Consider the following 25,010-nt stretch of genomic DNA (forward strand, 5'->3'; position numbering starts at 1 on the left):
AAAAGCATGTATGAATACATTCATTACATCCATACTTAATGCTTGCCCCAGAACCTTTAAAAAATAACCCTTCAGTTATTAAAGCAAAACTAGCCTCCACCACAATGTCCCTTATCTTTGGGGGAAAACTGCTCTTTCAAGACACCTTAAAGCTACAGCTCTTGAAGGGAATTTGCCAACGTTGCTGTTCCTAATTACAATAGCTTCTCTCAAATTCACATCCTCCTTTTGCTCCTGGATAACTGAGATTCATAATTTGATCACTGCTCCAATAGTTTATGAATTTGAAGATAACTGATGAGCTTTACATATGCTGCATCTCCCTGCCATGAAGAAAACTCATCCTCTGTCCTGGCTGTTAAGGCACAGCATTTGCAGTGAGACATTCCTGCCCTCTGTGCTACAGTTTGTGTCAGAAGAGCTCACCAAATTCCATCTCACAACATTACATAAGCCAGTAACGTCATCCTGGGAACAGTGGCAGTCACCATTCAATGAGAAGGAAAATCTGCCCAGAGAGATACGTTAGCAATTTGCTGATGCCTTGTGGAACGTCAGGTGAAGCCTTGCAGTATCTAGAGCAGCCCAATGTTTAGGGAATCTATAGGCTGATACACTGACATTGACACTTCCCTAAACCACTGGTGGTTTAAACTCTCCTAATCGTGTGAGTGTTTGGGTCTTTCTATTTATTCTGATATTCCAGATTCTGGAATTTCAAAATGTTTCAAATAGTTTTCTTCCCAAGATTAAAAACAGAAAATCTGCCCAAAATTTTCATTAGTATTTGCATTAGACTTAGACACAATTTGATTTTGCATTTCATTTTCATGATACACACCATATTGGTTTTAATATCAAAAGAGACTATTATGAAAATCCAACCTCCTACACAATACAGATCATACAAAATCTACCATTTCCCATTGCGAGTCCATAGCTTCTAGCAGAGCTACAACAGTAGCGAATTGTTGGAGAGAGAAATTAGCTTTGAAATGGACCATATATTAATGTAAAATTTTAGTGTACACAGAGTTTTAATGCAGGGTAGAAATACTGTCATTCTTTCAATGGTAACAGCATTCTAACTGACCCAAAGCCTCCTATGAATTATACCAAAAATTAAGAAGCAAATTTAAATCTGCTTAAATGTGATATGATCTGAACATAACATTAAAAAAGAAGATAGAAAAGAAAGAAAAAAAATCAGGTCAAAATATTTTTCTTCAGATCTGCTTCCAAACAAGAAGTGATCTCACTTACAAACAGCGGTCTTACGCATCCCCAGCGGGAGGGCCTCAAGCACACATCATTTGTGCCTTTCTGCCTTCATTCATCTGGCATTGTACAGAAGACACCCACTGATGTCTTCCCGACACTGCGCAGTTGTCTTCCCAGGAGGGTGGAGGAAGGAGAAATGACACTAGATGTTAGTGTTAGTTGCTGTCAAACCCAAGCAGCCAGTCTCTGGAGGGAGAAAAAACAATCTCTGGCTGTTTAGGTTTCCAGTGCATTGGTTACCCTTAGTATCTAAAAGCTTAAGCCATTGATGGTGAAACACCAGGGCCAAGTTTGAAATTAATAAAGATTAAGGCTGGCACCAAGGAGAATGACTTAAACAAGTTCAGAACCACGTATCAAAAATCATCACTGACCGTGGCTAAAAAAATGCTTAGACTGTGAGAGAAAAAACAGCTTAAAACATGTTATGGGTCAACGAAGCAAACTAAATCTGACACAAGCCCACTCAATTTATGTTAAACTTAGAAGCTGTTTTTCAGCACTCACGAGTGTGGCTGTATGTGCCCAGGAGCTCTCTCAAGTCACCGGCACGGTTGGATGAATGCCTCTGTGATTTCCTGAAGGGCCACCTTCATCCCAGCTGTGTGCTCGCAACTCTCAAGTGCTGCTGCCCGCTTTACACTCTGGCACAGGCCCCTGTTGGTCCTTCAAAAACCAGAAATTTCCCAGATCCTAGCACTGAGTTAATGCTAAGCTGCCTGTTCATGTCCTTCCCCAGACAGCCCCTGCTCCAGCAGGAACCTTGGAGTAAATACCAACTTTATGTAATTCATGTATGTTATATATATATGCTTGCAGCGATGCCCCTGAGATTTGTGTTCTTTAAAGGAAGGGCAAGTTTTCTGTACAAATGTCCCATGCTTGACACTGTTTTTAATAAAGTTTGGCCAAGGACTGGGATCTGCTTCCATTCTGCAACCCCAGCAGATAAAGAGCTGCCTTGGGTCGCACGCTGCTCTCAGCAGTATTACCAGTCAGCCACTGTGCTCAGCAAAATTGGGAAAAAAAATTGTGTTCTGCAGAGTCAGACTATTTCCCCACTTAGTGGGAAATTCTGTTTTACTTTTGCGTTTCTGTAATTTGCCCTTGCTTTGCATTATTCTTTTTTTTTTCTTGTTTTTATTTTCTTGTTTTCTAAAGAAGCGCCTGACATTCTGAATCGCACCTACATTTAAGTCAAGGATGAAAAAAGTAGGCTCTGCAAAGGACACTGAAAAGACAGTGCCTTTTGGCATTGTTTGGGAAACACTCTGCTGACACACATTACTAGAAGAACATAAATTATTACAAAGAGAAAAGAAATGTACTCTAGCAGTGGATTTTTGAAATGTAAACACATAATATTCCAAGGCTTAGGTAATTCACAGCAACATCCAGATAACGATATTTTCCATTTCTGCTACTTCAGATACCAGTCTTGTAATTCCACATACTTTTGGTAACATCTACTCATATTTCTGTTACTTTAATGGGTGACGGAGAAAACCATACGTGCAGATACATATAGCAATGAACTTCCTGAGCCAAACTTAAGAATAGAAACATTTCTAGGAGAGAATGACTTGCCAAGACAAACAAGTTCTGCCAACATTTTAGCACCACAGAAGGTCAGTTGGGTTATAATTAAGTCTAATTAGCATTCTCATGAATTGCAACATCTTTTCACTTGAAGGCACGTAATGCTTAGAAAAGTAGGGATTTTTATTTCATATATTCTAAGAATCAAAGTAATGAGACATTCTAACCTTGGCTTTAAACATGATTCACCACTTACCATCATAAAAGAGAAAAGGCACATCATCATTAAAAGGAAAAGAAAGAAATGTGTGTAGTTTATGCGACCACTAATACTCACTGCTTCACTCCTGCTTTCTCCTATTCCTCTGCAGTAATTTTAATGATTTTCTTCTCTTCTGTTCAGTACCACTCAGGGTTTGGTTTTTTTTTAGCATTATTCTACATTTTCTTTTCTCCTTCTCACAGTTTCATAACCCTTCTGCCTCCCTTTTTGCTTTAGCACCCTATTTTTAATTCTGTCTTCAGATCTTGCTGCCTGCTGTCCCCAGCAAGCTGGAGAATCTGATGCTGGGAGACTTTCTTCTTTCTATTTCTGCAGGCACACCGTGATCGCCATGTTGGACAGAACTGCGCTGGGAAACCACCTGAGATTCTCTCATGGAGGGAAACGGTGAAACAAAAATTGGTGAGCAGAGAGAATTTTTTTTCTCCCCTTTTCCTTTTCCTTCAGGCCAACGCAAAGAGAAAGAACTGTGAGCCATGTGGCCTCCTCCTCCTCCCCTGGAGCACTCAGGATTGAAAACCTTTTTCTCACTCATGAGAAAGCAGCTGAAAAGGCTGGGCTGGCAATGCCACCCAGCATCTGGGGGTACACAGGGATGTACCCCTGCCATGGACAGGCATGCGGCTTGCTCTGGCATCGCTCTTTGTGCTAAGCATCACTGCGGGCACAACTGCGACTGCCAGCGTGCTGCACTCCCAGGCGCCAGGCAGCGCAGTGCCAGGAATGGTCCTGTCTGTCCCCAGCACCCCCTCATCGATGCTCTCTTCATCAACTCCTCTCAGCTAAAAGGATGAGGGATGGCTTTAGAAAGCTGTCTTAGTGCCTCAGCAGCGAGAGCATTGCTGCTGCGGGCTGCCTGCTACTTCCATGTTACTTTTCAAACAGAACACACAAAGCTGCTGCAGAAGCAGGGATTTCTAAGAACAATATCCCCCAGGAAACAATAGATGCTATTAAATGCGTTTTATTTCCTCCATGTAAAGTCATGCTCTTTCTCCCTAATGATACCACTTGAAACGGAAATTTATTTCTCTGCTGAAGAATTTCTCTTTATTTCATCCCACATACCAGAAAAGATGATTCTGTCCTCTAAGGGAAGTACTAGCTCTTCAAATATGTATGACCTACAAAGTAAGTTGAATTTCCCCTTGCATGTCAAAAGTCTACGTGTAACACAACTCTTTCACTGAACACTTTCTAGCATTTTTCTTTGCAAGTTAACAAAAAAAATTAAAATAAATATTTTCCTGTCAAAGTCGAAGCCCCATATAGTTGTGTCTTCATGATGTGAATAGTCTATTAAGAAATAAAAATGACAGTTTTAATTGCTGTATGGTACTTCGAGTTCCACCTGTCCTACAGGAGATTCACATGTCATCAGGGAATTAAGATGCCACCTCACTTAGTAACCCTTATTTAATGGAAGGTTTTTTACCATAGGTGGGGCAAAACATAAATCCACGGCACCCTTTTGTTTACTTCCAATTATACTAAGCTCTTGCATCTGTATGATTACCTTATCCTCCCACGTATTATTCATGCCTGTAGCTCTACAAAAACACACAGACTGAAATCCTTGACCCACTGAAGTTTCTGGGGTTTTTACAATGGTCTTCCAGAGCTTGGATTTTAGTTTCCTTTCCCCAGATAATGATTTCCTATGATTTCCTTCTCTGATGACTCTAAATATAGTTGTTTCTTTTTCCAATCTTGCTTGGTAGAAAAGACTTCAGAGGCGTAAAAGGATTGAGCCAAGATGATCCAAGATAGTCGCAGGACATTTGGGGCCAGAATGCTGTCTACGGTTAGACCTGCTTGGTTGTTCAGCATTTTATGACTATCCCTGATAAGTCCACAGAATTCAGATCAGTTGCTGCTGAACCAATCCCAGACAACATATTGCCATACCTATAGCAGTTGAACTCTGCTATTACTGAACTATGTAGCAGGAATAGTGTTTCAAAGTAATTTGGTATGGGTTAAGTGAAACTCTGGAGTCAAATTAGTTCAAATATAGTTTCATATTCTCTCATCTAACAAGGCACGGGTCCATACAGGTAACAGCAGAATATCAACAAAAACCCACAGTTTGTTCCTTTGCTTTCCAAACCTGAAAACCATTATCTCTAGATCCATCACTTACTAGCACACATACCGCAGTATAGCTTGAGCAGATGGTTCAAAGCTAACTGTCAATCTGTCTGCAGTTCAAAACAGCGGTGAACTATTCCAGCTGTTTTCCAGATCAAAAATATTATTGTCATTTTGCTATCACTGCATGCTGAGGGTTATGTAACAAAAATGCACATGTCCCTCTGCCTGGAACGCAATTAATTTCCTCCCTCCCCACTGAGAGTGGTAGGTAACAATTCAGACAGTCTGCATGCTTCAGTTTTAAGCACGGCCAGAGATGCAACACTGGTTTTATTCCTCATGGTAACCCACTATTAGTAACACGCCAGCCTTCTGCAGGTCTTAGAGACAGGGCATATTTTGTAGTTTGGGGAAAAAATAAACACTATCTTCCTGCTTATACAAGACCTCTGTCTGTAGTGTACTATAAATGCTTTGTTGTAGTTCTCTATTTTAACCATAGACATTGCTTTATGTTGGAATGTAAAGTATTCTAAATAAGTATGCTAACTAAAGTAATTGCTTCCGATTGAAATCGGCCGCTATACTGGCTATATATTTTGGTATGCAGAAATAACGCATTGCACACTATGAACTTTATAACGGTGGCATAATCCCATCTTAATTTACAAAAATCCAAATACCATGCAGTAGGTTAACTTAGGACTCCATAATGCTTAACCACTTCAGGCAATTTGCTCACAAAAAGAGAACAAGTGAAACTCCTTTGCTTAAAATGGTGCACTTAATCAAAACTCATTTCCCCAATGCAATCTTGTCTGTAATATGCCTTTCATCTTTTTAAGTGCAGCTAACCCAGTGATATTTATATATCAACTATAAGATCTTCAGGACAGGAACTTTCTTTAAAATGTTTGTAGCATACTCAAAATCCTTTAGTAGTTACTGTGATATAAATAAAACATGGTGACAGGGTGTCAAATGAGATGAAACATTAACTTATTACTTAACTGCAGCAATTTCCTTTAATGTCTTATTACTTGGTTCAGCTTGTTCTGGATTTCTGGCATGGTTTACAGCTTGCTTCTGCAGGGAGCATCTGCAGTGGGGTTTTAGTAGTCTTACCTGGTTAAATAGGCCAGAGCCAGCTCAGATCCTGACAGCTTTTTGGGCTCTTCTTTTTTAGTAGAGATTCCAGCTTCTCTCATCAGCTTCTTTTCTTCCTTCTTGCGCTCTTTTTTCAATTTTCTTTCCAGTTTCCTTCTTTCCTCTGGGGTAAGATCTTCTTCATCTGTTGCCTGAAGTAATGAACATTTAAATAAAGGGTAAATAAAGGTAAACAACATATGCATTATTGTAATTGAAGTGAACAGGTAATATTTAAAACCAGACGCTTCAATCTTCGTAATTTTATTGTACACTGTATTTCACTACGGATTTTTTTAAGCATATATAGATATGTAAGGGAGTAGAGTTTCCTTAAGATCCTGAGTTTCTGGGGCTGTAATCTCATACTGCTGTGCACTGAGAAAACCTCTGTCTTCCACACAGGGACTTGATATCCACTGTGCCAGAAGGGAAGATGTGACAACCCCCATCTTCATCCCAGACCTCTTGGAGACCCTTCAGCTATCTTGGGTAAACATATGCACAATCTTGCATAAACATATACACATATATCCCAAAAGGTTAAGGTTTCTCTAGGTTTTCAGGCAGAACAGTTCATAATGAAAACCTAATTACTATAAATATATGCATAATTATACCCCAAATGAAAATATTTATTTCACATACAGAAGAAGAGCATTAAAGAGATACGATGAGTTTATCAGGGGAAATCCAGTGGGAGCTCACGTAAGCTAAAAACAAAAAGCCGTTCCATAACAAGATGAGACTTACTCCAGTGACTCTGAGCACTGGTTCATTCATATCTTTCCAGGCAGTAGTCCTCTGAGTTGTTAAGTATCAACTGGAAGCATAAAAAAATCCAGCTGGTGTAATACTAAGAGGCTGTTACTCAACATCCCCCCACGATTTCCACATTCTAGTACATTTTGATTTCCTGTGTGAGCACTGCAGTCCAAAACTAGCAATGATTTTGCTTTCCCTCCTCTTCCCATTCACACCGTACAAAGACTGACGACAGATCTAACAGATCTTCTCAAGAGATTTACCCTTTATAGAGCCCTATTCTGATAATCATCTTGGACAGACCTTCACAAAATCGTAGAGAACGTAGCTTCCGGATATCACAATCCCTGAGGACCTCAGGAAGCAGTAGGGGTTGGGACTCAGTGAAACCACCTCTTCTGTGCAACCTCCCAGCAATGACTGAGCAATGAAAAATACACAGAGTTTTGCAAACAGGACTCATACACTTCCTTGTGGGTATTTCCAAATCCAAGAGCGAAGGGACAGTATTAATTCTTAGCATGCTAGTTACACACCTCACACTGTCCCAAACAAAATTGTGATACCTTCACTATGGTTTGAGGACCTGCTGCTTCTCAGCCACCTCCATGGTCACTGTGAATCAATGCAGGGTAAGACACGCACACTGTGCACCGTTTAAATATCATTATCTCTTCCAGGCTAAGAACAAAAATACTGGAAGTATTAGCTTCTGGGAGGAGCTCAGGGTTTTCAGCTGCTGTGCTGTATTATTCCCTTCTATCATTTGTAGCCAACTTAAAATTGCAGACATAGACACATTTCTAAATTATACGCTCAGACTGGAATAGGTTGTCAGGCTCCTCTTTTTTTTTTTTTTTTTTTTAAAAAAAATTGAACCATATTCAGCACCTTATGTTGAGACAGTTCAAGCATTCTGCTCATGACATTTAACAAGAGGTGTTGGGGCCACAGGCAATGCTATGGAAACATAACGGATTGCAGTAACATGGAACATGACAGAGATGCTGCCCAAACAGTACTGATTTGCCAATGACTCCATTAATCCACTTCCTCAGCAACAGCTGTGTTGGGTTTGTTAAGACAACCTGAGCGAGGAACAGCTTCCTACGAGGCCAGGCTCTTATTTATAAGATGGGTAGGAAAACCCAGCCCCAACAGCAGTGAAAATGGCATTAATGTAAGGCAGCCCAGGAGACGTGTACCTTACCTGTTCACACGCGGACTTTAAAGAGATTCGTGTACAGCAGGGACAGAAGAAGGGGAGATAGCATGCAAGTGTTTGTTGAGTTACTTAGATCCATAAACTCCACTCAAAATAAGTACTTCCTGATGATTCTGTCATGTCTGCGTGTTGCTCCAACACTCTGGCTGCAATCTGATGCAGGTGGAGCTTACAGAGAGCAAGGAAAACTGGAAGAGTCACCAATGCCTCTGGCAGCCGTGTTAGCATCTCGTCGCGGAGCTGGGACAATAAAGGAGCCCGACCACCACAGGCATTCCCAGAACAAGAACTGCATTCACAGACTGGGCTTTGAAGGAAGGGGTCATTTGATGATCAGGTTAGAGCACCTGACCACTGTGCAGTGGGGATGGGGACCCCGCTAGATGCTTAACATGCCCTTAACGTCCCTTTTGCCTTGAGACAAAGGTCTCTGAGCTGGTGCTCAGACCCAGGCATGAATGTCCCTTTTGCTCCCTCCTTCTGGGAGAGGCACCCACCACAGAAACCTGGACGCACAAGAATATTGATCACTTTAGGGAGATGGGTTAAAACCACTTTATGAAGCGACAGATCCTTGGGATTGTATCAGCTAGCGTTTGTCAAGCGCCTTAAAACAAAAATCCAAACATGGTGCTAAATAACATTATTGTTGAAGACGTTCAAAGCAAAGGATAGGTAAACACAGAAATACCTGAATGCTAGCTGATTTGCCAAAGACACCTGCTGAGGACTAAAGATTTGTTTGGTGTCAGTTCCCGCATTATCTAAGTTGACTTTGACTCATCTTTTCAGCTCTGTTTTCAAAGCCCAAAAAAGGACAAAGCAGACATCAGAACAAATGCGAGTAAGGCAGAAAAGAGGATTTGCTTTTGTTGTTGTTGTTGTTTAAAATGCTTTTTATTTATTATATAGCCAGCATCCACCCAAAAAATCTCAACAGACATTGCATTTGTACAGCAGACATTTTATACCTCATGCTAAGAAGAAATAATATTTACGGAGAAGGTAGGTATGTAATTGTTTTACAGGAAACACCGTTTTCGTTGGAAAAACTGTCCTGGTACTTACTAAAATAACAATCCAGCCACACAAAGCCCAGAAAAACACTGAGGGTGGTCATTTATAAAGTGTTTGTAAAAGATTACTAGAGCAGCTGTCCAACAGACGACACACTACACTTAATCTTCTTTTAAAAATAATGTAATGAATTTGTTTACTTTTCTGTGAGCCATGAAGCTTTCAAATAAAGTGACTGTGGCACATCATTAGACCAGCTCTGATAAAGAGGCCTCTGCTCCTTCGTACTTACAGTAAATGCGTATCTCTGTACCTTCCCTTCCCCCACGCATTCCTCACATTATCAAAAAGCTTTTTATCCCTCTCCCGACCGCTCCATTAAAAACAAAACAAGTCGCTCCCTCCCCATAAGTGGGTCCCAACATAAATACCAAGCCCTAACAACGTGTTTCCAGCGGAACAATTTCTGCACTGTAGGCCATCTGAAACACCAGCATTGTTCTCCCTTCGGGGCTGGAGCTTTTCCAGGGTTGAAAGAGTCGGGATTTATAGCTTAAGGTACCCTTCTGATAGCACAGACCGTAATTCGGCCCAATGAAAATATGATTCAGTAGGCTTCTGTTTGGGACTCCCACCACACGTCCTGCGAATGCTTGCAGACTACCTCTCTCATTCCAGCTACACTTTTATCCATTCGTGCCAACACGATTTAGGCCAGCAGTAGGTACTACAATCGGTCCTCGACTGATTTTGTTTTTTTAAATTTGAAAGACTCAAGTTTTATCTGTCTCATAAAATGTGTGCATTTGGGGCAGGTTCTCCACTGAAGCTGAGGTTCACTTTATCATAATTAAAAAAAAATAAAACACAAAACACAACGGAAACCAACAAACCTTCCCCAGATTCTGGGACTCAAAATAAAGCCAAACCTTTTAATGAAATTTAAAGCCTAGCTATATTGATTTTAACTTAAATGACCCCTGTTATGATATTCTACTGATGCATTTCTCCTTGGAATCAACAGCATTATTTTTTAATCTTTTTTTCCCTGTACCATTAGCGTGACTATTTTTCTGAGAGATGCGTCCAAAGTTTGTGAGCCATTCAGAGTTTTAGCATTACCTCATTATTTAAATAATTTTTTAAAACACAAATCAACAGGGGACTTCATTGTTTTGAGGTCATAAATATTCCACATTGTCTCCTTTTATATTTATAATGTGACATCACAATTTGTAGTGGCACAATTTATTCTTAACTACAACGCTGTAAAGTCCGTACTCGAGCCTGTGATACACTTGTTTATTGACGTGATAAATTTAAAACACATGCATACAGAAAAACACAACACTTGCTTATTTGCAAAGCCTGCTGTGAGCTCCCACACCACCTTGGACCGCGTGCTCATTAGATCTCAATCTAAACAAGGTCAGGGCAGGTCAGTACACTTGAATGAACGACATTCAGAGGAGAGGCAGGCTTTTTTCATGATTAAGGAGGTGGGAGTCTTCCACTTGGAAACTTTCCAGAAGGCCTGAAAAGGTGCTGGAAGGGGTACTGCCACCGGTTGCTGTACTTTGGAAAAGAGATGGACCCCCAGATCTCTAACATTTACGGTCATAAAAATCCATGTCATCTTCACAAGGGAAAAGAGATGCAAAGCTCATATTTTTTCAAGCAAATTCCCAAAGTTTGTACTATACTATGTCAATTTGCATGCAAAGGACAGAGACTGCCAATAGAGCCTTTCATCAATGCCAGCCTTGAATTTCTGATTTCTAGGTAAGCTTAGTAATATTGTATAAATAAATAGGCTAAGACATCTGACTCAAAACATCTATAGGCTTCAGCTGTGGCAGTTTTATCAATCATTTAAGTTTTCAATTATTATCTGTAATCTTGAAATATTGCACAAATTTAAAACATTTTACAGGTTGTCTTTAGAAATGAGTTTACCTGTCATAACGGGGAAGCCATCTCAAACGGAAGCGAGTACAGGATTTAAGTGTCCAGCAGTCCTGCTAAGCAATTCAGAACAGAGAAAAACAACCCTGACTGCAAGAGAAACTGGAAAAGGCAGAAAGATTTACCCGAGAGAGGACTTGCTGAAGACATCAGGCCCTTTTTTGCAGCAAGAGTGGCAAAAACAAACAGGTGCAGTTTTTCAGAGCCTGAATTTGTATAAAAGTGTCAACTGCCAGGGTATTATGAACCGTGACAACTGGACAACCAGTACCAAGATGGTATTAACGGCACATTAATTTTGTTGTGTTTCAACAGAGCAACAAGTACATTTTAAAATTTGTTTCCAGATTTATAGTTAACCAAAGGGCCTTTACCGTCTCATACTTCAGTACGACTGAAGATGTCTTCTAAAGGCTTCTGCTCCTCCTTCTCCTGCTGTTTTAAAGACTCCTACATTTGCATGCCCAGCTGTCTCCTGCCAGCACAGAATAAGGTTGACAAGAGTCAAACTCAGAAGTGCGCCGATGAACCTGATTTTCATATATTGCAAATTTGCCTTTGGGATTTGTATGTGTAGGTCAGAATTTGCTGCGTAGTGAGTGGTCCTGCCCAACCCATGTGTGGCACAAGGTACAAATGAAGCACGGTGCAGCACAGCCGCTGCCTTTGCTGGGGCCAGGAGTGCTGCTCATCCTCCCCCAGCAGACATCCTCAGAGCTCTGGCAGCACTGCAACACCCTGGGTACGACCTGACGGCCGTGTGCCCTGGCAAAGGAAACTAAACGTAAGGAACCGGCCGGGGCAGAGAGGTGATGGAAAAGGAAACCTGACAAAGGCAACAGGAAGAGAACCGGAAAAAGGAAGGAAATCAAAGTTTCTGTTACCATCAGCGAGTTCAGCTGTCCCAAAAGTCAATGTGCTTTTACCTTTTTCTACTAGCACAGCAAAAGAACAGCAAAGCAAGCGGCATCAGAAATCCAGAGGAATAAATTTTAACATGACTAACAGTGACAAAGGTATAAAGTGGGCTTCAAATTTTTGAACTCTGAAGAGAAAGGAGGCAAAATGGACGATACAGCTCGCTTCATAGTAGCAGCATTGTGCCTTGTTTGTTCATTAAGCTCGTGTTATTTCATAACTTTTAATATAGAGCAATGTCAAAGGGGCATTGTTCGCTGACCGAGAACGGACTAGGAGCTACCGACTCGTCACATAATGGATTCTGCTTACAAGCAGCCTTTTGCCCCAAGTATGCACCATGCACGATATTAGCATACAAAATGTTCTGTTTCCCTCGTACACAAAACATATGAAGCCAGATAAATAACTGGCCATCTGCCAGCTTAAAAACAAAAAGCAGAATCTATAAATACAGTTCAAAAACTACAAAGAAGAAAGGCTGGCAAATCTTTAGATGCAAGGTTCATAAAAGAAAGACTGACAAATGATTTACTATTTGAGGCTTGCCAAAGGACTATGCTACAACTACAGCTATAGAATTTACACAAAATAGTTTGCAGCCATATTGAATTTAAATAACCATTTTCTGTCATTTAGCACCTTATGAGAATAAGAAGTATGACCAGAGAGAGCACATGAAACATAATTCCCACGCAGAAAGCAAGCTTTGATTTAAAAGTAACATTTGTAGAAATATACTTCCTTATATCATGTCTGTAGAATTTCCAGAGGAACATTTTAAAATATATATATATTTTATAAAGAAATAATTAAAAAATTTCATTAAAGCTAGTTGTTTTTAAAATCTCAACTCTTGGCAACAGAAACACTGGGAATAAATTACGTTAAGTTGATTTGGAAAGGTTTCTGTAGATGCAATCCAGGCAGAAAAGCCTCAAACAAGTTTTGCAGGAAGCCAGATTTAAATAAGAACAAGCTTTTTATCTTTCTGATCCAGGAACGGATTCTTTTAGTAGTCGTGCAAATGTTAAAAGAGTATGTCCTTATGTACTCAGATACAGTACCTCATAAGCACAAGCAACCAGGTGGTACACTAAACCTGCAGCTGTAATTTAGAATGGGTACAGCCCTTGTAGCTTGAAATCATGCTTTATTTACAACTGTGTGATATTTGCATGTTTCATAGATTTACATCCAGTTCTGAAGAGCACATAATGTAGTAACATTAGAATCTGCATAATAATAAGAAATCAAGCTATTTACTAAATTAAATGAAAGGATTTATAGGCACACAGAACAATACGACTTACAGAAACTAGCTTGTTGAATTCCACTTTATAGATTGTTTGCTGCTATAAAGTACATACTGTAACAGATTAAGTTCTAAAGCATAAATTAGTACCATATTTTATTTCTCATTTTTCTCCACCAGTATCACAGTCCTGAATGCAACAGAAGTATTTAAGACAACTGCACTACTGCAGGCTTGGGGAATGTAGTGTTGCTTCATTTGCACAACGACAGTGCCAGGAATTTTCACAGATTTGCAGAAGGACTCCGCTTACTCTCTTACCCTTAATTAAACCACGTTCACCAATCAGGGGAAGGGATAAATGAGAAAAAGAAGAAGAAAAAAGAACCCTCGGGAATCATTTGTATCCACATCGCTGTGGCTCACACTCAGCCCCTCTTCAGCCCTCCCCGCGAACGCAGAGAAGAATTTTAATAAAAGGAGTGCGGGGCTGTCCCAGCCCTCGGCACTTGAACCGCCACCAGCACGACCTTCCCCTTCGGGGTGCTGACAATCGCTTCCCAATTTTAAATGGCTTTGGGCTCGCAGAAGGTAGAAGCGGAGGATAAGCTGTTTTGAAATCAGTGCTGGAGGGGTGGAAAAAAAAAAAAAAAAAAAACAAACCACGAGCTCCATCTCCTCCAATGAAAAAGGTACCACAGGGTGTAGGCAGGTTGCCAGGCGAGCTCGGCAGCGTGACCGCACTGCATTGAGTTTCTTTAATGAAAGCCAGGAAAGAACACATTACACAGTGTTTCTTCTGCGAGCTCGCTAGCCTCCAGTGATTGAAATCAATAAAAACAGTCGGCAAGGGGCCCAGTGGGGGAAGAGAGAAATCTCCACTACAGCATTCAGTTTGCTTTCCACTTTCTCCCTCCCCCCTGAAGTTAAACTCTGAAGCTCACCATGACAAGCGGCTTCGCTTTCAGCGCTCGGCAGACTCTGGTGGGGATTTAAAGGAAGCGAGCGCTCCAGTTCCCCTCGCTGCCTTCGCTCTCGCCGCTCCACCGCGAAAATGAAAGGCTGGCTTTGAATTCGGGTCCTGCCTGGAGAAAGTTCCTGGGGCAAGTGCACCGCTCTGCATCGCAGGAGAAGGATGAGTTCTGCAGTTGGAGGATGTTAGAAGGTGAGAGGGGAAGGAGGAGGAATTTGAGTCAGTGAGAGCCCGCGGCCAGGCGAGGATGTCAACCACGGCAGAGGGGACCTCTGGATCTGCGGGACTGACCGCGAGCAAACGGCCCCGATCGCTGTCATCCGCGTCCTAAGGCAGCCGAAACGCTTGCCTACACGTGACCAACGCTCAGACCCAGGTAAGCGGGAGCCGCTTTTAACAATTCCCTGCGTGGTGCCCAAAGTGGGAGTGAGACCTCCCCACCGAGCCTCCCTCGGCTGCCCCACGTCCCTCCGGTCCCCTCTCAGGCAGGTCAGCGCCGAGCTAGTGCCAGCTCAAAACTGTGGCAGGCCGCTAACCCTCACCGAGCCGTAAAAGTGCACAGAAGCCCTTTGTTTGCCACTTTGGGGCTGAATTTGCTCGCTGACAAGGTAGAGGGGCCATGGCGTAACTCCTCCCCTCACAGGAGCCGCCGGCGCTCCCGCTGTGGTGCTGCCCTTTGGCTGTTCGGGGCAACGAAACGCGCCCAGCACCACGGGCTGGAGCTGGCTGCCATCTGAACAGCTGCCAGCGAGGGACTGCTAACGCGGTCCGTGCTCATCTATCTTATTTATGTATTTTAATCACCATAGCAGCCACATACACTACTCGCGCTGAGTTCCATGTGCGGGTCCGAAGCATGAACTGTGTTGCTTGCATGCACATGGGCTACTCGGATTATTCTATCGAAAAAGGCTTGGTAATTATTTCTTAATGCAGCCGGGGGGGATTTCTGACACACAGGTCAGGAATGACAAACACAGGCTTACCCAGCACCTGTTTTAGCAGCAGGCAGTTTTTATACAGATAGCCCTATAAAAATGGGAAGACACAGATCGCAGCTGTAGATCCCCAAATCCTTCACAAGGTTTGGGCCAGCTTTAAATACCATGGTTTAGCTAGATATCAGTGAGACACTGAGCGTGAAATTGAAGCCTGCCTTTGTCAGGGTAAGCAAAAATGATGACAGCTACACCTCTTTCCCAGCAATGGCAGGAATTCCCTGGGACAGACATGAAATAGGTAACTGGAGCAAGAGCAAGCAGGCTTTGCCTCCTGCACGCTGTCCATCGTGAGATGGTGACAGCAGCTGCCCAAAGCTGGGGAGGGCTGGATGCCCCCAGGCCCATTTAGGACACCAAGGCAGTGCTCCTGCAGCCTCCCACCTCACTGCCCCATGTCTGAGGACAAGCACGCCGTCTGACAGACGGACGGCCAGACGGCCAGACAGACAGACGAGAGAAGAGCCTCCCCAGCGCCTCCTCCATCTCAGTACCACCAGGCAGGGGTAGGACCTGGAGTTCAGCAAGTACGTGTGTATTTGTGCAGGTGCAGATGCTGCTTGCTCTTTGGAAACGCAGCCTTTTAAGGGTGATTGCATTATCTTCTCCTCACACAGAAATGTAAATGACCCAAAGAGTGACACAGAGAGCACCTCCATCACTAGGACTGTAGTTTTGGCACAGAAGTTTGCTTAAACATTTTTAAAGCCTGAACGGTTCTGATCAAACTATGGAAATAGCTGAGGCAATGTTTAAACACTAAGAAGTTTTTACATTGATATTATCAGTCCAGTACAAAACAGGCATAAGATTATAGCTTAAGATGTAAGAAAAATAATTAACATTAAAAAAAGCAAAGTTGTGATTCAGAAAACGGCCCCGCCTGACTTTTGGGGCACATCCATAGACCCACGACTCACCACAATTTCCCCAGTTTGCAGAATTTGTTCCACGTTTTGCCTTCCCCTGCACAGATCCTTTGCAGAAATGACAGCACCCAGTGAGGGCATCACAGCAGTCACTTCCACTCCAACCTACAGGTCTGGTTTCCACTGCTCTTGGAGCTATATTTATCCTTACACAGAGGAACTCACTAAAGGCTGTATTTCAGTGTCTTTTTTTTTTGTTTTGTTTTTTGTTTTTTAAAAAAAGCTTAGGTGGGACAGACAATGCACACCACTTGCAGTGACATTCTCAAGCTCTAATGATATTCCTCCCCATAACTCTCTCAGCAGAAAATATAAATATTATCTTTAAAGCAGAGTGCAGGATATTTTTGTTCATAGCGGTGTTTTTCAGAAGCTAAGTGGTATGAGTTTCCATAACATTTACTGTTAACAGAATGTGTTATTTTCAAGAACACAGAGAAAAAAAAAAGTATCACGCATTTTCTTAGTCAAAAGTTTTGACCAAATACAGATACAGATATGCTAGCAATCATACCATAGGGCAAGATCTGTCAAAGTTTTCCAGTCATGCCAATGGTATTAAAGCAGACTCACTGAGCAGTGAGACCCAGCCCTTCAAACCCTTCCTTTAGAGTATGGAGATCTGGAAGAAACCCATCTTGCTTTGTTGAGCTGGAAACAACAAAATATGACGGAATCTGTTTCTCACATTTCTACTGGTCTTAATGGTCTCATAACCAGAAATACTTCATCCTCAACTATCTTCTGCATAGTCAAGAGTTCCTAATAATACATGCCAGTTGTCCTTAGAGCAACACGTATCAGTAACAGAGCTTTTTGAAAACAGTATGTAGGGTTTTGTAACAACCAAAAGTAGGTGAAACACTTTTAAAGGTGGAAGGACAAGCACTTGTTTTAATCTCACTGATCTACATCCTGATGAAGGTAAAGGTCTGGAATTCTACAAAAACAATTTGAATGACTCTTTCAAATAGGGTGAAATTCAACAATGATGGCAACAACAAAGTGCGAATCTCAGGGTCTGCTAAGCACCGGGGTGGCCAGTCCTGGACAACACATAATACTTGTGTCTACACCAGGAAAAAGAACATTTCCATGCATTTCAAATGAACATGATCTGACACTTCTTGAATACTGTAAAGCTTCAAGATATCTCTTTTCTTAATTACACCACTTGTTCCTGTTGACAGCATTGCATTCATTCAGCTGAGCATATTTAGTTTGCTCAGTTTCAAACTGACAGCCTCCCTGTAATGTACCTGAAATGTACCTATTCTGATCAAAAAATAGAACATTTTTGGAATGGAATGGAACAGGTGCATTCCCCCCCATCTACGGGAAAGACTAGTGAAACAGAAGATTCATTACTAAATGAAAAATAAAGGGTTATTGATCCCTAGGAAGGCAGTTTGCCTTGTAATTCAAACAGGAATCCTTATGTTTGAGTAAGGAAGACATTTTTTGTTAAAAACAGAAAAGCCACCGACACCCTCTCTCCCCCAAAGTTGTCATTAGCTCTCTGGGTTCTCCCAGATAACTAAGAGAAAGAAAGAAAAAAAAATTAACAGTTTCTATTCATGAATTTCACATCTAACAAAACCAACACAACTGTAGTTTGATACACTAAGATCTTTTAAACAAGTATTCCAGAAATAAAAAATTAAAGTTATTTAAACAAGTATTCCAGAACGAATTTCATACATACACATGCACACAAATGCAGAATATACAATTTTAATCCATGATGAACAAGACCCAAAATGAGACACTCAAGAAAACAGAATGGGCAGGATTTTTCTTTAGCAGAATGTATTCATTTCATGACTCAACAACCCTAAAGCAGACACCCACAGCAACACCTAGAACACATGTAGCTCCTCAACTGTCCCGTACATCATAGGGTGACAACTGAGCATCAAGGTACCAGCCACCTCAACTCGCGTCTTGCCGCTTGATTTGCTTTACAATAAAATAGATGGCTTGTGGGGATAGAGAATTGGACTTTAAGTTTGGTTATGAATAAAAGACATCTTACCACACAATAAGGAATAAATGTGATGGAAATTACAGGTTTTTGCATTTGACTATGTTCAGTGATAACCAGACATGGGTGACTTAGATTGTGCCAGTGACATCCCATGAAATGGTTGTTCCTGTAAAATACATTTAATTTCCATGAATACACCCTTGAACACCTGTGTGAACCTGTTTAAAGAACAAGTGCTAGAAAGTTCCACCTGTATCTCACGTACAGTTCAGCTCCCACTGAATATCCTGTTTTAAGAAGTTTTGTCTCAAGGAGAACAGGAAAGGAAGGATGTTTCTACAAGTTAGCACAAACTGCATGATGAAGCTTTCTTCCCAGTCTGCTTGCTGCTCTTCCACTTAAAATGGTCAAGCCCAAGTAGTACTGTCTGATTAAACATAACTGGTAGGAAAAAAGAATTTGAAATATTACTTGCCAGTTTGAAATGGTCTCCTGAAAGTTCCTTAAGAAAATTCCACCCCCAGTTTCTGCATTCTCAGAGTCTCTCAAATTAAAGTGCAATCTGTTCCCAAACCCTGTTTAGCAACACTTCTCTATTCTTGTGAGCTCCCTGATAAGTGCATGTCTATGATTGCAATTCATAACCCCTCCAAATTTATCACGCAGTCTTGGAGCACTGAAATGACATCTGTTTTTTATAGCATCAGGTGTGCCCTCATTATGCTTTTGTGAGGCAGAGCAGAAAATTGAAAAACAATTATGATTTAAGATCCCAAATTAAAACCTGTCGACTGGTTAGGAAAAAAAAACACTCCATAAAACCTGTTTGCATTTCCAATGACCACATTGAAGAGTGTCATTGTAAATGCAACACAAAACAAGGTGTTGGTGGTGTTTGCTTTTTTTGAAGTTAAAGCAACTAGCAAGTTATCTTGAAATAAAATTTTATTAATTTATATTTCAATAATAAGTAGCCTACACATATTTATAAAATTAATACAAGTTATGTGGATTTAATTTATAACGCACTTTAGTTTCAAACTCAAGCTTTACATGTATAAGTTATATTTTACATATCTGATAAAACAAGCATAAACACAACAGAAAACACAACAGAGAACAGCAATCATGCAAATAATTAAAAAATTGAGAATAAAATAGAGTGGATAATTACAGACAGAATAATGTGTGGAATAGCAGGAGGACTAAGCTTATCACGTACCTGTTTTGGTATCACACAATTCTGCAGGGATCAAAAGGACGGTTTAAAGAAGGCTTTGCAAAAGGACAGAAAGGCGCTTCTGTGCTGAGCTACAAGTGTCTTCTTCAGCACACACAGGGCAGTGCAGTAGAAAGCACCGAGGATGGTCATTAGAAAATGCAGACTGTCAAAGGCAAATGTTTGAACTGTCAGCAAAAGAGGAAAGTCAACATCTCCATAGCACATGCAGGATAATGGCTAGAGTGGGAATAGAATGCAAAGCTTTGAAAGTGAAGTGGTTTATGCTCATCAGAAGAAAAGGAGAGCAAAGGAAGACAGAGTTTAATAGCAAATCCTGGGAAGTTGTAAAGTAGAACTGGGGAGATGAAGCCCTGACAGAGAGCATGGCTCCTGAAATCTCAAGTCAAGAGGGAGCAGCGGGGAGTTAGAGAAGCCAGGGAAGTCAACACATGGTTTTCTCTCAAGATACAAAGACAAAAACATTTTACTTCCTACACATCATTCTTCCAGATTCCCTGAATGAACTATGCTTTTATTCAAGGCTTCCATAAAATGTCATTGACTGTTAAGAACTGCTGTTAATTGACTCACACAACTCCAAATCAGCTCGGAAGCACTGACCTCCCTTCCACTGTACTTGAGCAACCAGGCACCCGGCAACAGCTAGAGGTGCAAATTCATGATAATTTCCATCTTTCAAGTTATAAACAGCAGCATGATTCATACTTTTCCTGGCTTTGAAAATGTTTACAACGTGGCATTTTTTTTTGTACCTATACACCCAGATCTTACTATGATTAGACTTGGGATACAACTGGAAATAAAAGATAAAAATTTAATTCATCAAATGCTCTTGACAACTTTCACGACAGGAAGCCTGGTTCATGTTGGCAGTTTTAAGCCAAACACTGCAACCTGCCCAAAGTAACAAATTTAAGCCAACAGTGGAACTTCTCAGCTTAAAAATTTCTTAATTTTCAGGCATATCTTCAGCCCAAAAAACATATTACAGAATTGTATTTTCTCCCTTCATACAGTACATATTCATTTTTATACCTAAAAATCAAACATTACCAGACTACTTCTTTATTTATCTATTGTTGCAAATCAGCTCTTTTGTACGTTTGTGTGTCTGCCCCACTTAGCTGCAATCAGCACGGCCCAATGCTTCCTGCACCCGCCTCCCTGACAGGGCGCCCACAGCACAGCAAACACTGCAACAAAGACCAAAGACCAGCTGTGCTTAGCAAAACGTACTGGTCAGGGCTCCAGCAAGGTGGAAATGCTGCTGAGAGAGACCAGCAACAACAAAATAAGTGGAGGACCTCACAGTGTTAGCCAGGATGCTGTTTGGTCTCCACATGCGATACCGCTCTGCTTCTAGTTCTGTGACATCAGCATTTCTATAATTTCATCAAGTACTTAATAGCTAACATCCACGGTACATTATGAACAATAGGAAGAGAAAACCTAAGTACACAAAACCTGACATACATTAGAGTTTTCTACACCTCCTGCAGACCGACGGCTTCCAGGCACTGCAGCCTCCATGCAACCCCAAGGTGAGCCTGGTCACCTGCAAAATTCTGCCAGAGAGGAACATAGCAAGCAAAACAAGCAGTACGCAATATTTCAACTCCCTGCTGGTTGTTATTTTAGGGAATCTGAGAGTTCTGTAATTAATATAATTAACGGTTCTGGTCTATGCTTTCTAACGTTTAGATGGTGATTCGATCCTAGTCACGGTCAGTCCTAAATTCCATGTGTTTGTAAGCAACAGCAGAGCTTTCCATCACTTTCAGGCTTGGCCAAGGGTGAGATACTGTGGTTAACAGATCTTCTACATTCTTTCACCTAATGACTAATCTGAGGTGCAATTTCATAATCGAAGATTCCTCCTCTCTAAAGAAGGCCATGGGTCTTGCAGGAATTTTATATTCTAATGACCAGTGCAAAGAAGAATGGCAATATATACTGGAGAATTCAAATGGCACACAAAATGGAGAGGAAAATATAAACTCTGCTTACATGAGGCCCTGGCAAAACATATAGACTGTTCCTAAGCTGACAGTTTTATAACTCTAAATGGTTGTGCAAATGAAATCCAAACAAAGGAGCAGAGATGTTCTCTAAATCACTCAGCAATTGCTGCTTAGCAAAACCAGCAGCCACCAACTCCTGCAAACAAGAAGAGGTACTTGAAGTGAGCTTACTGAATGGAAAAATGTCAAGATCTTTTTTTCCTAGCTTTATTTTTCTATATTCTCGAATCTATATATATAATGATTCAGTTCACCCTGACAAATATTGTATAACCAACAATCAATCACATCAACTTTTTATATGTTGAGAGAAGTCAGATACCAAGTGATAAAATGAGTTCAGGCAGAGGGCATATGTTAAGCAGCTGTGAGTCCATTTAAGCTGTCTATGTGCCTAAAAGCTTAATGTCATTACACAGAGCTCTGATTTCTTCCTTTCCCGCCTTACACTAAGATATCCACATTATGTTATAATAGAAATGATAAACTTACTGCAGGAAACTTAGTCACACAGTGACTGCAGCAGTACAAACAATATGCCTATAAATTAGATGTAATATATTTTGCTTACAGTGAAAGATTACACAACTGAACGCTTCTGTTCAGGCTCTAAACAAAGCTTTATTTGTGAATAAAAGAATTTCAGGTAGCAGATTCAGGAACAACTTAAACCACCATAAGTTAGTACTGCTGCCAAGAGACACACACTCCGTATTCTCCCACCTCTTCCTCTGGTTGGCACAAGTGTTTGTACTGTCTTGTAAACTGATCCGGGTTAAAATTACCTCTCTATTCCCCCCCGCAAAGGTTACTTCAAAACCATATCTGTTCCCTGATACCATTCACTGTGAATGTTTGTGCCAGCAAAACGAGGAGGTGATGCAAAGGCGGAGACACACGGCTGTACAGCTCATGAGATCACATTTTTTGCACCCTCTGGCTTAAGACGCTGTTCCTCAGAAGAAAAATAAGTGTAAAATATTTAAGCAAAAGTTAAGACATGAGAAAAGTGGAGGAGAAAAAGCCCTTGAGCACATGCATAATGAATGGAACACTTGCTCTTCCTCCATACCTAGAGAGATAGGAGTACCTAGAGAACAGGAGTAAAAATGGCATCTCCCCAGATGGAGCCCAGAGAGAGCAGGCAACCAGAAACACCTCTGCATGGAGCACTTGCAGCTCTGCACCTTCACTGCTCAGACACCGATGTTGTAGATTGAGTAGAGAACCTGAGCTACATGAGCAGCTACCCAGAAGGCAGCTATTACTACTTAAAGTTAAGCAAACCAGAAAGCAAATGAAAATGTCATGGTATTTTTAAATGTATCATTTGGAACGCAACTTTTTATTTAACCCAAGACTGGCAATATTGTATGCTTCACATTTTTATTATTCAAAATGTGTCAGGCAAGAATCTGTCTATCATGAATCCAACTAAACTCTTTTCTTTTTACATTTGCTATTGCATTTGTAATAGGACTGTAACAAGGATCAAATGCCTTCACTATAACACCATTTTGAAAACGCTATTTTTCTGGCAGACGCAAGCAAGTCAATTCAAAAAACATCAACAGATAACCAATAAAGCAATCTATAGATTTTCATGGTGCATGGAACTTCCCTTTAAACAATTCCAAAAATATCAGCATGAAGGCTGAGTCCCTCTCTGTTCTCAGTCCTCCTAGGTGAGCTTTTTGTTCCCTTACTTCCTCCCTTTAGATGGTGTGCTCTGGCTGCTATAGCCATTACTCCTTGAGTCGCAGTGTTTAACTGTTCAGCATACACACTGACTTCCTGCCCACCGAAAACTCCAAAGCACATCCAGGAAACAAACAGCTCGGGAAGCAGACAGGCTCCGAGTGCAGTTGTCAGGTCTTCTAGCCACTTGGATTTACAGCTGCAGTGAGCAGACACGGTTTAGTTTCCTGCATTTTAGGATGCGTGAGAAAATCCCCCTCAATTTCTACCTACTGATCTGCAGTCAACAGACACATCAGAAGCAATTTTTTGTTTTAGTTTCAAAAATTCATTTTCTACTTGCTCATTCTGGGATGGGAAATACTACCAGTCAATTGTTAAACCGCTCCAGAAGTCTCAATAATTCCAAAATAAAATTTTGGTTTTATTACTACACTAATAAAATAGAAGAATGCCACCATCTAGTAACAACTGATGCCCTTTACTTTATTAAAGTATCTAATCGAATAAAGATTAGTAACTTCACATGCTATATAAATGCATATGTGCATGATGTGGTAAGGAAGTTAAAGATGGAGAAGATGTTGCCATGCTCTGTCCCTCCCTTTGCACTTCCTGCCGTGTCTGCATCATGGCTGAGGTCAGCAATTACTCAAAGCTAGTGGCAGTACCCTGTTCAAGGTTAAACTCCAGCCACCTTCCAAAAAGGCTCATATTTAGGTAAACAGAACATAACAATTCTCACTGAACTCTGGAACCTCACAATGGACACAGCGGGCTATGCTGTGCAACCAGCAGCAGAGGAATCACAAGAATCAAGTGAGAATTTGCAGTGTTATTGCAAAAACATCTACTCACAACTCTTAGTGATAGGAAGTGTGCAAAAATCTGTTATCATATACTAAGGAAAACGAGTTTCCTTCTTCTACTTCAGGATTAGGCAGCAGGATGGTAACTAACCCAGTTTAGACACCACCAGGCTCTCGAGGCATGGCCATTGAGACCACAGACAATCCAAACCAAGCGCCCCTCTGAACAAGGGGCTAATTTCCACCCAGGACTGTTTTTTAGTTGCAGCCACAACAGAAGACCGCTCTGGTTTGTGAACTGACACATTTAATCACAAAATGAAATGGATGTTCAGTTACCAAGTTATTTTTTTTGTCAAAAATATATAGGTAATATAAAAGTAAGCCAGCAACTGGTATACCTACAGTAGAAGTAATAAATTTTGCACATTGATGTGCCTTACTCATAAGCAAAAGGGTAAAAAATGAGTAAGAACTTACATAGTTCACTTATTTTATGCAGAACCTTAAAAAAAAAAATCAGTAAACAAGCTAGCTTGTAAGAGATTTCATTTACCTTTGCTCTAAAATTGCTCCATTCTACAACTTTCCTTTCTCATTTAAATATTAAATATAGGCAAATGAAACTGATTTCACCTAGTACTGACAGACTAACAAAACACTCAAACTGTTCTGTATATTTTTCAGTTCCTTCAGAAAAAACATCCACATTAGCAGCATGAAAGAGCACTGTAATTTGACTAGCTTCCCCCAATGAAACTACTAAAATTTAAACATACATCTGCACTATTTTAACTTGTATGCACACAGCGAAGAGAATCATCCAAGTTGCAAAAAATATTTGTCTGATTTTCATCAGAAGGC

The 25,010-nt window shown here is 40.9% G+C and overlaps 2 protein-coding genes across 5 annotated transcripts in view; one reads left to right on the top strand and one right to left on the bottom strand.

Annotated features, from left to right (window-relative positions):
• The window catches only part of C15H7orf50 (chromosome 15 C7orf50 homolog), a 125,656-nt gene that overhangs the window by 20,767 nt on the left and 79,879 nt on the right, over positions 1-25,010 (bottom strand). For all 3 annotated transcript variants that reach the window (XM_040574704.1, XM_040574706.1, XM_040574705.1), the window contains one exon: positions 6,323-6,495. In XM_040574704.1, coding sequence (XP_040430638.1) covers positions 6,323-6,495 — 173 coding nt within the window. The remainder of the gene's footprint in view (positions 1-6,322; positions 6,496-25,010) is intronic.
• The window catches only part of GPR146 (G protein-coupled receptor 146), a 52,799-nt gene continuing 42,221 nt past the window's right edge, over positions 14,433-25,010 (top strand). For both annotated transcript variants that reach the window (XM_040574698.1, XM_040574696.1), the window contains exon 1: positions 14,433-14,837. The gene's annotated coding sequence lies outside the window, so the exon portion shown is untranslated. The remainder of the gene's footprint in view (positions 14,838-25,010) is intronic.

The sequence above is a fragment of the Cygnus olor genome, chromosome 15 (assembly GCF_009769625.2).
Source record: "Cygnus olor isolate bCygOlo1 chromosome 15, bCygOlo1.pri.v2, whole genome shotgun sequence".
NCBI classification, from domain to species: Eukaryota; Metazoa; Chordata; class Aves; order Anseriformes; family Anatidae; genus Cygnus; species Cygnus olor.